This window comes from Harpia harpyja, unplaced genomic scaffold (assembly GCF_026419915.1).
Source record: "Harpia harpyja isolate bHarHar1 unplaced genomic scaffold, bHarHar1 primary haplotype scaffold_120, whole genome shotgun sequence".
In the NCBI taxonomy this organism is placed as follows: domain Eukaryota; kingdom Metazoa; phylum Chordata; class Aves; order Accipitriformes; family Accipitridae; genus Harpia; species Harpia harpyja.
The window spans coordinates 191991-207200 of NW_026293192.1; the positions used below are offsets into that span (position 1 = coordinate 191991).

At 50.2% G+C, this 15210-nt stretch overlaps 1 protein-coding gene across 1 annotated transcript; it reads left to right on the top strand.

Moving 5' to 3' along the window:
* The first annotated feature begins 7876 nt into the window (after positions 1-7876).
* Positions 7877-8803, top strand: LOC128138243 (olfactory receptor 14A16-like). Its single transcript, XM_052779550.1, has one exon. The coding sequence runs from the start codon at positions 7877-7879 to the stop codon at positions 8801-8803; it is 927 nt and encodes a 308-aa protein (XP_052635510.1).
* Positions 8804-15210: the final 6407 nt, after the last annotated feature.

Sequence of the window (15210 nt, forward strand, 5' to 3'; positions counted from 1 at the left end):
AAGAGGTTTCTGTTGGCTGAATCCCAGAGTTTGTTTCTCAAGGTCCCCCTGGACTGAAGTTCCATTTGGTCCACTCTTAATGTTTGCATGGAGGTGGCTCACCCTGGTTGTGGTGAGCCATCACCACAAGAGAACGGCATGAGGAGTTGCAGGGCACTATAATAAAAAGTTACTGGTTTTGTACTGTGTGAGAGACTGAAAGAGTTAATGTCTCAAACATTGTGGTGGGGCAAGTTCTGCTTAAAGACAAAGCCTGCACAGCAAGGAAACAAGGTGAAAAGCCCATCAGCTCAGACATCAGCAACAGGAGGGGGAGGGCCTGCTGGAGGGTGTTCAGCTCCCTGTTCTGATAAGCTGTTCTGATACAAAGATCAAACAATGGCCACATCTGCAGGAAAGGAGAAGTTACTCCCCAAAGGATCCCCAAGCCCAAAGGCTCACAACCTGCTCATTAGCCTAATAAGTTCGAGTGCCCACCCGAAGGAGGGACAAGGATGACAAAAGGACACAAACTGAAGCCCCAGGTGCTCAAGTCCACTGGAACGGGACCCCTCGGCTGACTGAACCAACGCTGGACCCAGGACGGGTGAAATCTTTCTCTCTTCCTTTTTCTCTCTCTGTCTTCTTCTCTCTTTCCTTTTCCACAATCCCTACGTCTCATCCATTTCAAGACATAAACCATCGACCAAGTCTGAGACTAAGGGTGGATCCAGCTGCCCCTGGACCCTTCTCTGAGGAGGAGTCTAGAAAGCAAGGGGGTATGCTCTGAACCTCAGGACTCAATGGGAGGGATCTCCTTATTCCCTGAATTGATGTATATGTTTACCCTGGGTTACATCGGTTTACAGAAATAGCCTTATGCCGAATCCTGTTGTGAGAAACCTGGCCACCTCCTACCATGCCTCCCCAGTTCAGTATGCTTCTGTCAGGAATAAAATCTTTAACTGATCATTTGGTGTCCTTTCACCTTAATTTAGCCCAAGGGAATTTCGACTCCCTGGTCTGTCCAGTCTGGGTGGTGACACAGGGGAACCTGCTGGGAAACAGGCTGAAGGTATCCCTGATGTTCCCTCCCTCAGCTGGGGAGAGACACTTCTTTCCAGAAATAAAATTCTGCTCTCAGAGACAAGGTTACATCTACATGCCAACTTTTGGGTCTTATAATTAGACAGGATACCCTTAGAGTGAAAGGCAGGGATCTCCCTTACTCCTGCAGAGGGAAGGGATCCATGGGTCAATGGAGGGGGTCAAGGGATGTCAGGGAGACACAAGGGAATGGCAGATAGCTTTAGCAAATCCTTACAACCATGTCTGAGCCCAGAAATGGAAAGGGTTGATGTCTGTGTGTGGAGGAGGAAGAAGAAGAGGAAGATAGTCCTGGGAAGATGGCAGGAAGGAAGGCCCTTCCTGTGCAAAGAGGGATGATAGAGACTATTCCATCTGGTGTGCATGGCTCAGCCTGGCAGAAGGGCAATGCCCACTGCTGGGGGTGAAAGTGCTCAGTAATGCCCCACGAGCTGACATGATCTCTTTTCTTCCTTTACTCCCCACACTTGGATGGACCTCCAGAAAACATCCATGAGCCTGGAGAATGCACAGACCTCCTGGGCTGATGTCCCATCACTGCAGGGGAAGAGGAAGGGTTTCTGAGACACAAGGGCATGCAGGGAGAGAGGGGGGGGGGGTGTTAAAGGCAGGAAGATGCTGTGAAAGAGCGGGGAGTGGGAGGGTGTAATGCTGTAGTGAAATAGGTTGAGTTGCTGAAGTGAAATAGGTTGAGTTTTGATTTTGAGGCAGCAGAAGGAGGATGTGCAGTTTACTGCTGGGATGTGGAAATAAAGAGAGGATTCAACTGAGCTTGGGGGCTGGGACATCTTGAGTGACTGAGGAGCATTAGCAGGGCTCTGGAAGAAGCTGCACAGGTTATCGAGCATGCACAGTCTTTGGCAAAACCTCAGAAAACCACAGCTTTGTGTTTGAAGGAATAATCAGTGAGGACAGAAAGTCATCCACAAAGCTTGGGACATCATGGGGTCAGCGCGAGGTGAGGAAGCAGGAGTGGTGGTTAAAATCTGCAGCGAAAGAGGCACAGGCTTAGAACAGTGTAGGACAGGCTGTGGTGGGGATGGCCCCTTTGTGGTTCAGGCATCCCCCAGCAGAACTGAAATCCTTGTCCTTTTGCCTCTGGCTGCTGTCTCTTCCACTGTAGCCCCGAGAGGACACAAGTTCCTTATAACCCCAGCGCTTTGTTGCCTCCTCACCCCCCGTCCGTAGAGCCTGGGAGGAGTCCTATCGCTGTCCTGCACTTGGCATCATCGCACACCCCCACATCTCACTGCTCCCTACAAGAGTCCTGAGCATGCTATGAGGGAAAGGATCCGCATTCCTAGGGTATGGGGGTCAGCGCTTGAACATCCTGCTTGATGAAACACATCAAGGCCATTCACAGCTGCCTGCACGGTTGATTTTCAACCTCTAACCAATGCCTCTGCGTCCCTGCTTCTCCAGCCCCCAAGGACAGTCACGTGGCCATTTCATTCCCTCCATGATCGCTTCACTATGGCCCTCAGTGGGACTAAATAACACCTTCAGGAACTTGGAGACGTGCTGCTGACTTGTACTTTCTAGATGCCAGTGAAATCTTCTTTCAGCATCTGCAGTTCAGGAACTTGGCACCAGAGGGCTCATTAACATGCCAAATGCCCTAACAAGCCAAGCCTCTGGGCATAACTTTCCTTCCTTCCTCAATTCTTAGGTGGTTAGTTTAAGAGGTTTCTGGAGTGCAGTCCAAGTGAAAAGTTTTCAGTACCAAATATCAGTAAAAAACAATTTAATCTTTTTCCGCTTCTTATTTTTCTGCTTACACATCAAGGGATACCAGCAAACTCCAACTGATACTGACCCTCAGCATCTCCTAATGGACTCTGAATATGCAGAGAAGCCAAGACCCTGTATGTCAGACACTGTATGGGCAGTCTTTGTCCCTGCCCCCAACCCCAACACTTCTCTCATCAGCCACCTGGGACTTACAGCACCTTTGTTCAATTCTGAGCTTTCTCCACTACAGTCTGTAGCTGCATGTTTCAGCCAAAAGACACCAGTTGCCACCTGCTTCACTTGGAGAACAGGCTGCACACAGACACAGAAGGATGTTTCTTAATTGCCAAAAACCAAAACCAAAGGCAGGCATGGTTCAAAAAAAATAAACCACCCTCCTCTGCTGTATATTAAGTCCACCTTACCTCCACTGAAGTCTCCTTTCCACAGTGGATGGTCTTAGAGGAATAGAAAACACATTTTTGTGTGAAACACAGATCCCAAGAACCCCAAAAGACCTCCCTGCTCCAGGATCTGTTAGTCCATATTCACTCACAGTGAGTCACACGCTGAAGTCAGGAGCTCCCTCCATTCACAGAAGGAAGCAAAGAGACAAACTGAACAAAATGTTACCTTTTGAATAGCCAAATCTGCACTAAACACAACATATCTGGGTTACAAGAGCATCATCAAGTAGACTCTGCAGCATCTAGACCCACTCGTTTCTCATTCTTCTCCAGCAGTGGACACGTTGAGTGCAATTGTCCAGGCTTGCCTTTCTACTCAAGGGAGAAAAATCAGTTGTGTCAAGTGAGATGCTTTGGCCTACCCTGCCTGTCCACCAGCTCCTGCTCCAGAAAGGTTCCTGACAGCCCTGGGTCACATTTCCCAGTGCCATGTGGGGTCTTCAGCTACCCCTGGGAATCTTGGAGGCTGTGGCCATCTCTATGTGGGCAACTGCATCAACCCCTGAAAGAAGATTTAGGCAGAGTTTGAAACATGTAGAAAAGATGTCCTGTAATACGTGTGTAAGTATTCTTTTTGACAACCTTGACACTGACCTTTAAATTCTCATTATTTTTTCACAGGCCATGGATATGACACATTCTCTCCCTCTATGTAAATACATATTTATACATCCAGTCTCTTTTGAATAGTAACATTTGAGTTTGCTCAAGTAGCCCCTGATTTGATTCCTATCCACCGTTGCCTGTTTTCCACCAGAGTCCTGCCTTGAGGCACCAAGGCCTGGGTGACCTTGCTGGTGATAAGAGCACATAAAATCTCTCAGATCTATCTATACATACTCTTACTAAACTTAGGAGTGATCCCATATAATCTTTACTTCTTCTTTACCTGTCCCTGAAGTAATAACAGCTCGTTATGGTGCCCTTGAATTTACTTTCAAGTTTCAACTCAGTGTCGATATAGGTCATTTCCATGCTTGGAGGATGCTGTCCTTGAGGAGCACTGTATGAAGCTCTGCTGCCCGTCAGTGCTGGTGGCCATGAGACCCCACTAAAACTCCCCAGAATAGGCCAAAGTCTGCTCTTCTAATATTCGGCATCTGCAGTCTTCTATTTTCCTTCCTCAGTGCCCTCAGGAGCTCGTACCTCACTCTTTAATTTTCATGACTGAAAAGGCTTACACTGACCTTCAGTTTCCTGGCCAGCTCTGTCTGCCTTGCTGGCAAGTATCAGATCCGGGTTTGCATTACCCTTGTTGGCCCATCTGGCAGCTGTGTGAAGATGTTCCCAAAGACACTCCAGAAACTGCCTGGACTGTTTGCATGCTGCTGTGTTCCCCTTCCAGAAAATGCCAGGGTCATTAAAGTCCCCAGTGAGGCCCCGGCTTCTACATCCAGAGACTTCCTTGAGGTGCTTAGAAAAGACCGTGCCCACTTCCTCACCCTGACTGTGGGTTCCTCAACTCCAACCACAATGTCACCTTTACTGGCCCCTCCTCTGACCCTCACTCACAAGGGTTGACCCAACTTCTCACTGGCCCCAGTAAGGAGCTCCATACATCCAAGCAACTTCTTCACTTTCAGGGAACCCCACTCCTGATCCTTCCAGCCTGTCTCTCCTGAGAACCGGTACCCATCCACTGCAGCACCCCAAGCTGTGTCGCTTGTCCCACCATGCCTTGGCAGTTCCTTTATGGATGTCAAAAAGCACGGACACCAGCTCATCCTCGTTGCACCCCTGGCTGAGGGCATCAGTGCACATTTGGGCTGTAGCACCTCAGCTGTAACACCAGGCCAGGCTCTGACTTGTCTTAAGGAAGCTGGTCCAAGCGTCTAAGACCCCGTGTGTGCAAAGGCTTGGCTTCAGAGCCATGCTGGAGTGTTTGGTGGATGGAAACATAAAGCTGAAACTGGATGCCAAGACAGTGAGCAAACTCTGCTATCCCCAAGGACAGAAAGAAGAAGGGCTGGGAAGGGCAGCCCTGCCAGGGAATGGGGTTTTTGTCAGTGGTGGCTCTGCTGCCCCTGAGGGGCTTAGGTGGAGCTGATGCTGATCTCTAGGAATGACAAGGTGCTACTGACAGGCCCCCTGTGAAAACTGTTGGTCATTTCCTTGACTATGTATTCAAGGGGGTGAGTAAATGTAGGAGGAGAGAAAAAACAGAAGTTTGAAAGTGCAGGCATATGCGTGGTGACCCCAGTGTGATGTTCTTCCTGTCTAAAGAAAGGAGAATTATAAGGTGATTCTTGCACCTCACTCTTTCAGATAGGAGAAATGTCACTGCTGAAAGAAGTGTCTCTCCCCAGATGAGGGAGGCAACACCAGTGATTGCTTCAGCCTGTTTTCCAGCAGGTTCCCCTGGTGCCCCAGGGACACCCGGAGGGAGCCCAGAGGGGGCAGAGAAAGTGCTGCCTTGGGCTGGTCCTCTGCTGCTGAGCTGGGCTGGGCTCCTGGGATGGAGGGAGCTCATGGCAAGCAGGCAGCACTGCAGAGAGACAGCTCTGCCCAGGAGCAGCTCCTCTGCAAAGCGCAGCAGGGCTGAGGGCACTGCCTGCAGGCACCGAGGGGAGAGAAGTGAGGCAGAGAGAGATGTTAAAGGCAGTCTGGGGTGGGAGGACAGAGAAGAGCTGACTTGCAGAAAATTTTTCACAGCCCTTGACAGGGTAAGTGTCTTGCTGCAGGGCAATGTAGCTGTGGTTCCTGGAATGATCTCCTAAAGCTGGCACATCCCACAGCCTAGCAGATCTCTCAGGAGGACTCTCACAGTTTGTGCAGTGTAGAGAAAAAGGACGTGCTTTGGAGCACAGCTTCCCTGCTGCACCCTCAGAGGGACAGGGCATGTCAAATGTCTTCACCCGGGGATGGCTGCGGGGCGTGAAGCTGGGTGTGCAGCCAGGGGTGCCCGGGGCTGTCCTTCTGAGCAGGGTCCCTGCACCCCAGGGGCTGTGTGCTGGGGCAGGGACTCTGCTGCTGGTCAGGGTAAGTACTCTGCCTGCCTGGGGATCTCTAACAGCAGAGTGGGGAGAAGCTGTGGGTGGAAAAACAACTTGCAGCAGGGCAGGGTCCTTCTGCTGACAAGAGGGTGCTGTGTGGATCAGGGCTGCTCACAGCTCCAGATCATCCCCAAGACATCTCCAAGGGCACTTTTCAAGGGCAAGGTCAAAGCAGAGATTACTATAAACATAAGGAGATTTCCTGAGTTTGAGCTTTCTGTTTCCTACTCTTGGGGAATTTTCAGGAGAAATGGACAAGGAGCTGTCATGCTTGAACAAGTCACTGAGACTCCTGAGCTGTAACTCTGAGGGATCAGTAAGTCTGACAGGAGCCTCCTGAAGTAGAGCACAGGGACTGAGAACAACTGCCTGGCTGTGCTGGTGTCTGGGAGGCAGCATGTACAGCTGGGTAAGGGTAACTCTTTCCTGAGTGCCCAGCTGCCTCTCCCCTTGTCTCTCTGAGGCAGATCCTCACTTTTTTTCCTTGTTTCTCCACTAGTCTGTGTTATTGCTATTGTTACCTTGTTCCTGCTGTCAGGCTCTCTGGGGGTGGGAGTTTCAGCTGCAGAGTCACACACTGATCTTGTGGGTCCTCCCATGCAGCTGTGACCATGGGAACAAGGTTACAGGTGTCCAAGCTCTCCTCCAAGCTGTGGGCAATGCAGTCTGCATCATTCCTTTTCAAAGGAGCTGACTGTCCCTTCCTAAGATACCATCATCAGGACACTTGGCTATTTTCTTGGGGTGACCTTCCAAGCTGTGAGCTGCCCTCCAGGATGCAGGTCTGTCCCATAGCGTCTTGGTGTTACCTGAATGCCCCATGGAGAAGCACAGAGTCACCATGACTGAGGAAATGCAGTTGGGTTTATGAAATAAACCATGTGTGTCCTTGGCAAGAAGTGGGGTGCAGAGACCTTGAGAAAGGGGGAGACACTTGGTGATGAACAGTGGGTCTCTCTGCTTTCAGGAGTGCCTGGAGTCTTTTCAGGTTAACATGGGTGTGTGATTACCCCCTGTCTCAGAAAGAAGCAAGCCCAGGGTAGCTGGCAACAAGACAGAGTGACAGACCAGCTCCCCTGACTCTGCACTGCGGTGCAGGCACTACTCTTTCCTCGCAGGAACCACTTTATTTTCTCTGAGTGCAGCAGAAAAAATGAGGGTTTCTGAAATCCAAGAATATTACCAGGTGAGATGGGGGAGAGTTGTAAAAAAACCCCTCTCAGACAATGCTTTGATTGTGGTTTCTTAGCACTGGGAGTGCAGATGTTGACAAACACTTTCATATTAGGAATGTTTTCATCTGACCAATTCAAACAGCAGAACTGACCCCCCTGACTGACATCATTCCCAGAAACCCACCGCTGCAGAGCAGGGCTGATTCCTTGGCAGGCAGTAGGCAGAGGTACTGATCCTCAGGCCACACTCAGCCAGCACCAACCACAGCTCCAGCAATGGTGCTCAAAATAGATCTCGTTGAAATGAAAAAGGTGCAGTGAGTATGTAGTGTGAGAAATGTCTTTGATATTACTCAGAGATTAATGCCCTAACTTGTCACTGTCTTTGCCTCCCTGTTCTGTCCTCCACACCCAGAAGCAGCAGATGTCCAACAGCAGATCCATCACTGAGTTCCTCCTCCTGGCATTTGCAGACACGCGGGAGCTGCAGCTCTTGCACTTCTGGCTCTTCCTGGGCATCTACCTGGCTGCCTTCATGGCCAACAGCCTCATCATCACTGCCGTAGCCTGTGACCACCGCCTCCACACACCCATGTACTTCTTCCTCCTCAACCTCTCCCTCCTTGACCTGGGATCCATCTCCACCACTGTCCCCAAAGCTATGGCCAACTCCCTCTGGAACACCAGGGCCATCTCCTACCCAGGATGTGCTGCACAGGTGTTTCTGTTTGTCTTTTTGATCTCAGCAGAGTATTTTCTTCTCACTGTCATGGCCTATGACCGCTACGTTGCCATCTGCAAACCCCTGCACTACGGGACCCTCCTGGGCAGCAGAGCTTGTGTCCACATGGCAGCAGCTGCCTGGGGCACTGGTTTCCTCACTGCTGTGCTGCACACTGCCAATACATTTTCACTACCCCTCTGCCAAGGCAATGCTGTGGACCAGTTCTTCTGTGAAATCCCCCAGATCCTCAAGCTCGCCTGCTTAGATGCCTACCTCAGGGAAGTTGGGGTACTTGTAGTTGGTGTCTGTTTTGGATTTGGGTGTTTTGGTTTCATTGTGCTGTCCTATGGGCAGATCTTCAGGGCTGTGCTGAGGATCCCCTCTGGGCAGGGACAGCACAAAGCCTTTTCCACCTGCATCCCTCACCTGGCTGTGGTCTCCTTGTTTGTAAGCACTGCCACGTTTGCCTACCTGAAGCCCCTCTCCATCTCCTCCCCATCCCTGGACCTGCTGGTGGCAGTTCTGTACTCAGTGGTGCCTCCAGCAGTGAACCCCCTCATCTACAGCATGAGAAACCATGAGATCAAGGATGCCCTGAGAAAACTAATCACTGGATGCTTTTCATAAGGAATAAACTTCCTGTTATGTTTTGCATAGGACTCATATCTCATTACAAGCTCAGCCTGTCTTCTGGTGGGTTTTTTAGGGTGATTTTTGGTTTTGAGTGTGGTTTTTGATTGCTCTTTTTGCTTTGTTTTACTTATCTGAATGCTTTCCACAAAGAAATGTTTCTTCCTCTGGTTTCTAATTCACATTCTATCCAGATTTTGTGTGCACCGCAAGCTGTGCAAATGAGGAGCCATACCCTCTGTGAGTTTAACCAAAATAAAGGGGCCTGCAGTAACTTGTTTTTCTGAGATCCTTCCTCCAAGACCTTGTCTGCAGCTGCAGGGAGCAGTGCCTGTGTGCAGAGGGGAAGAAGAAAAGTCTCCCGGCACAGCAGCAGTGCCAGGGAGCACCAGCGTTGGTCTTTCCCGAGCTGCTCTCTTCCCACTTCCGTGCTTCCCTTCTGAACCCTTTGGTTGGTGGAAGGCCTGAGTGCTCTTCAAGCATGGTTACAGTCGTGCTGTGTGGCAGGCCTGTGGCCGCAGGCAAGGACAGGCAGTGGGCACTTGTGTGACAGAGCTGGCCTCCATTGCAGCATTTCCATCATACAAGGGGATCTCCTCAGGCCTTGTGCCACGGATGCCCCCCACCCCTGGGGCTCACCCCTCTCCACCCCCGAGGAGCTGCTGTGCCCTTCAGAGGGTCTGGGGCTGTGGGGTGAGCGCCCAGAGCTCTGGAGCACCCTGCGGCGGGCACTGCTGTGGGGCCATGCCAGACTGGACTGTACCGGGCAGAGGGCAGGGGAGTTGGAGGGAGGTCAGGGGCAGTGGGGAGAGTTTAGGGGGAGCTGGTCTGAGCTGGAATGTGCCCAGGAGTGAAAAATATCAGTGTATAGCTTGCAGTGTGTGACCATGCAGTGTGAGGACTGACACCAGGGGTTCGTTGTGCAGAGGCAGGGCTTGTGGCAAGCATGGAAGACATACAGGTGCAGGAGAGAGGAGGAGGCTGGTCTGTGCCCTTGGTTGTGTGGACAGACTGCGAAGGTGGCTTGGGGCCTTTATCATCCCAATTTTTGTCCATTTCCAGCACTTGCCAGTCATCCCACTGAGACAAGGGGAGTCAAAAGACTCCCAGTAGACATAATAAAGGGGAATGAGAGATGATGTTTAGCACTTACATTGTTGAAATTAGCTGCGGCAGGGACAGTCTTTGATAAGAAGTGCTGGTCCCAAAAACCAGCCAATGAGGCAGAGGCAGTTCCTGATAAGAAGCAGGAGCAGGCCCCAAGAGCCAGCTAAGACTGGTCTTGTCGCTTGGGTAAATAGCAAGAAACCACTGAGCCTGCGCAAGAAAAGAGGTTACTAGCGGTGACGAAGAGTCATCTATCTTCATCTCTGCGACCACCAGACGACCACCATAAAGAGGCACTGCGCAAGCGTAGTTGAGAGGAGACTATGGAAATGACCTCTCAGAGGTAATTTTATATATGAAGCAGGGAAAGGTCATGCATATGTATAGGCATATTGTGAATATGTAACACTTGACTGTATAAATTTGAAATGAACTAACGAGTCAGGCGCGCACGACTTTGGCAGGACTACCCCCCGTGCTGCTCAGCGCTGAATGAACAAACCAACTTTATAATCTCACTGATTGTGGACTCTGTTTTCTGCACGTCAGCAGGTTTACAGTTGAGTTTTGTTGTGAGGCCACCTCCATCTTCCTGGTGCTCCAAAGGCTGGTGTGGGGGAAGGGACAGCCCTGCCCAGCCTCTCTCCTTCCCCAGACCCTGGCAGACCCTGGAGCAGAGCTTTCTGCAAAGCCCCACCTGGGACAAGGCTGGGGCAGGGGAGGGGTCGGGTGCTGGGGGAGGCTGCAAAAGTAGGAGGGTCATGGGGGAGCTATGATCTGAAGGCCACCACTGGGATCACAAATTGGGGAAATTACCCCGCCCCCAACTCTCCCCTTGCCCATGCTGTGCCTGTAGAGTGGGACTATGTATGGGCAGTAGGGCTGGGCCAGCACAAGAACAGGGTGCTGACAGGGGCCATGAAGCAGCTGCCAGGAGGTGCCATCATGGACACTTGTTCTAAGAATTGCATACCAGAGGCTCATCTCTGAGAACTTAAAGCTATTCTGTCAAGTAAAAAGAAAATTAAAAAGCTTTAGTTCAACATTGAGAATACAAAGGATTCAATCTTTCAAATCAATAATTAATAGTTTCCAATGTTCTGGAATCATAACAGGGGATGGCAGACCTGGTTGCAAAGCATCCATATCTTGCATGACCACATTTACTGCTCGAAGGTCGTGCAACAATCTCCATTTTCCTGATTTTTTTAGGGATTGTAAAAATGGGTGTATTCCATGGACTCGTGGAAGATACGATATGTCTTGCTGCCAATTGTTCACCCACTAATGTTTGTATTATTTGCAGCCTATCTTGTTTCAGTGGCCACTGATCCACCTACACTGGTTCATCTGTTTTCCAGGTGAGTTTTAATACAGGCTGCTCTTCAGAGGCCGCTCCTGAAAAGGTTGTGTAACTAAACGAGCACCCATTTGGGATAAAAGATCCCGACCAATTAGAGCTATTGGTAAATGCATCGCATACGGTCGAGTAGTTACCACAGTGCCATCTGAAAAGCAAAAAGAGATTAGAACTTTGCTGATCATTGTTTGTTGAACACCTCCTACTCCCACTACCCAGGTAGCCGCGGGAACTAGCGGCCACTCACTAGGCCATCTGCCTGCAGGGATGATGGTAATGTCAGCCCCAGCGTCCATCAGCACTGACATTGTCAGGGATTGTCCGTTAGGGTGCAGCATTGTGATTCTTTCTTCAGGCTTTCCTCTAGCAATGTCAACAGCTAGCAGCACTTGAGGTTGGCCCGTGGAACCGAAACCCCCGTGGCCTCGTTCCACAGCCTGTGTTCTGGGTACACATGCATGAAATGGTACCAACTGGGCTATTTTCGATTGGGCTGGTATGGTAACAGGAGGAGTCAGTGTATAGACCATAATCTTTATCACACCACAATAATCTGCATCAATAAGTCCCGGCACTATAAAAATGCCTTTCTGAGAAACAGAAGAACGACCTAATAGCAATGCACTTAACCCATGTCCCAGTGGTCCTTTTTGATCAGAATTTATGAGTTGTACTTCAGAGGTTATCAGTGTAGTGTCTACTGCTGTTGCCAAGTCCACCCCTGAGCTTTCGCTGGTTGCGGCTGCGCAGCGGTCCAGGCACCCTGTACTTGTGTCGTCGCGCGTGGGTGAGTCGCGTTCTGTAACTTGTTTCCCGATCTCCTGCACTCTTGGGTGTTATGATTATTTTGCTGACAGTTTACACACCATTTTTTCTGTGAGTCACTCGGGTTGGAATCACTTGAGCCAAGAGCTATTTCGCTCCTACAATCCTTTTTAAAATGTCCCATTTTTCTGCAACGAAAACATTTTTTATCTTTTTGTCCTCCTTTGCCTTCTGATAATAGTGGTTTTACAGCTGCTCCTACCGCAGCGGCCATCATTGTTGCTTTTTCTGATTCTAACATCCGCTCTGCAGCTTCCAACAGCTGAGCGGTGGTAGAACCTTTTGGCAGTATACTAAGAGCTTTTTTGGTTTTCTCATTTGCATTATCAAAAGCGAGCATATCCAAAAACTTGACTTTCATGTCAGGATCTAAATCAGGGTGTGCCATGATAGCGGCATGCAATCGATCTATAAAGGCTGAAAATGTTTCCGTGGGACCTTGCTTCACCGAAGTGAAGGGATGTTTAATTTTTCATCCTGTACACTATTCAATGCTTTAAAAGCTAAGTCTTGACTGAGTTGTAAAACTTCTGTGACAAATTGTGCCTGCCATCCTGAACTGGCATAAGGACCTGCCCCCGATAACATGTGAGCTTGCACTCCAAACAAAGGATCCCCGTTCTGTCGTGGGATAGCGGCTGCATTTTCACAGGCTGCTTGCCAGCTTTGATAAAATTGGATCTGTTGGGATGAAAGCAGTAACATTTGCACAATCATTTTAACATCGTATGGTGTCAATAAATGTGCAGAAAATACATGTTGAATAACAGATTGACTGTATGGTGATTTTAACCCATATTGAGTGACTGCTGCCTTAGCTTCTTTTAAAACTTTCCAGTCTAACGCTTCCCAAACAGGACCCCCATGTGCCCCTGCCACAACTGGAAACGCAGATGGAATAATTTCCCCTTCAATTAAAGCATCTCTGATTACCCCCTTCCATCTTTTTGCCGGATCTCCAACCCCACCTCCTGTTAATAAGGTCGTCGGAGGTGGCGGTGGCAAAGAAGCCATGGCACCAATCTTACCCGATACGTCCTGTGAAACACAAGGATTCGTCAGAGGCGGCGGCGGCAAACTGTCGCTGAGAGGTGGTGGAGGTGCAGGAAAAGTTGAAGACGCCGGCTCGGGCCTCACTGACGGCTCCAGTCAGGCTTTGAGAGTCTCTAGTCTGTGTAACAGTTCCTTTAATTGCGGATTCCCTGAACCTATCGCCCGTTCCTCCCTTCCCTCGAGCGGGGATGGAGGAGTGGATGGCGGCAGTGGTGGATACAGGGATGAGGCAACTGGTTTAGGTGATGAAGGACGAGAATTAGAGACTAAGTTGTTTTCCGTCTCTTCTGCTGGTGGTGGTGGAAATTCCGCCAGGCTGTCAGCTGTTTCCAAGGGCTGATCTCTGGGATCTGGATCTGCTACTGCAGATTTCCTGACTGCACTAGCCCCTGCCCCGGATACATGGGTTGGAACAATGGCTGGAATTTGTGGTGGCGCAAAGGTGAAGCTCGCCGGGGATGGCATCCCTTGTGACCCTTTGGGCTGCAGTGCAGAAAAGCAGAAGCTGCTGCTGAACGTTCCGCTTTCATATCTTTTAAAGTTTCTATAATTAACTTCCACATGGTGGAATATCTGCTCGCCTCTTTTGAACCCGAACTTATGTTCTGCCATAGTTCTTGCCCTATCTTTTCCCAAGTAGGGATGGCAAAAGCATCTCCGAAGGTAGGGAATAAGCTTTTTTCTCTCGCCCATAGTAACAGGGCTTTCAGGGTAGACGAGTCATAACTTAACCCTCTTGCAGAGAGCATATGTTGGAGGAGCTTAACCACTGCTGCCTCTTCCTTGGACATAGTGGACCCCATCTCCTCCCCGGCCGCTCGCCTGATCAGGGCGAGATTCCCACGACGGTACTGTTTTTTCCCGAGTGCCGGGGCAGCACTCACCTACGGCCGGCTCCCGCACCCTCTCTCCGTTGGCTCCTGTCGTAGAATTCAACGCCGATCCGAGGGTTCCTGTTCGGGCGCCACTTGTTGACGCAGAAGTCACGGACACTGCACACAATCAATGTGATCAAGCAGATGCCACTTTATTGCCCTAATAGCTTGGTTTATATACTCATTTTGGTTCCTGATCACGCATAAGCTGATTAAAGATTGGTTAGCATGTGCTGTCCACGCGCCTAAAGCAATAGTTTGATTGGATAAGACTTTCTGATCACGCAAATGATTCCCTCCGCCTGTACCCTGTTCTGTGTCCTTCCTTCCGTCATGTAGGCCCAACTTTGTCCTGCTTTTTTGTGCTTGCTCCGTCAAAATTGTAGCAACAATTATCCTTAACAAAGCGTCCTTGAGGCCTGCTGCCTGCAAAGCATCTTTGGCTCACACATTAATCAGTTCCATCGTGTCTGGATTGTTCACTATGTGTCCATTACTTTCCAAGTATCCCACACATGCAGGGTGAGAACTGACACTGGGGGTTTGTGGTGCAGAGGCAGGGCTTGTGGCAAGCATGGAAGACACGCAGGTGCAGAGCACAGAAGACGCCAGTCTGTGCCCTTGGCGGGGTGGACACACTGGGAAGGTAGCTCGGGGTCTTTGTTACTCCCAACGACTCTTTTTGGCCATTTCCAGCACTTGCCAGTTATTCCAGGTTGACAGGTAAGTTTTGCTGTGAGGCCATCTCCATCTTCCTGCTGGGCCAAGGGCTGGTTTGGGGGAACAGACAGCCCTGCCCAGTCCTGCTCCTTGCCCAGATCCTGGCAGACCCTGGAGCAGATCTGTCTGCAAAGCTCCACATGGGACAATGCTGCGGTAGAGCTGGGGTCGGGTGCTGGGTAGCTGCAAAAGTAGGAGGGTCATGGGGGAACTGTGATCTGAAGGCTGTCATAGTGCTCACAATGGGGGGAACTTTCCCACCCCTGATTCTACCCTCTCCTATGCTGTGCCTGCACACTGGAGCTGTGGGACCGTGTATGGGCGGTGGGGCTGGGCCAGCACAGGGACAGAAGCAGCTGCCAGTTTTCAGCAAGGACAGGTACAAAGCAGGAATTGCTATATATTGCCTTTATTGTGGAGGTATGTGTGTAGGAAAAGAAAAGCTCATCTGGAGATGCTGGTTG

Bases quoted from the DNA above. Each gene is read 5' to 3' on its own strand.
- LOC128138243 (XM_052779550.1), top strand. From the start codon at position 7,877: ATGTCCAACAGCAGATCCATCACTGAGTTCCTCCTCCTGGCATTTGCA.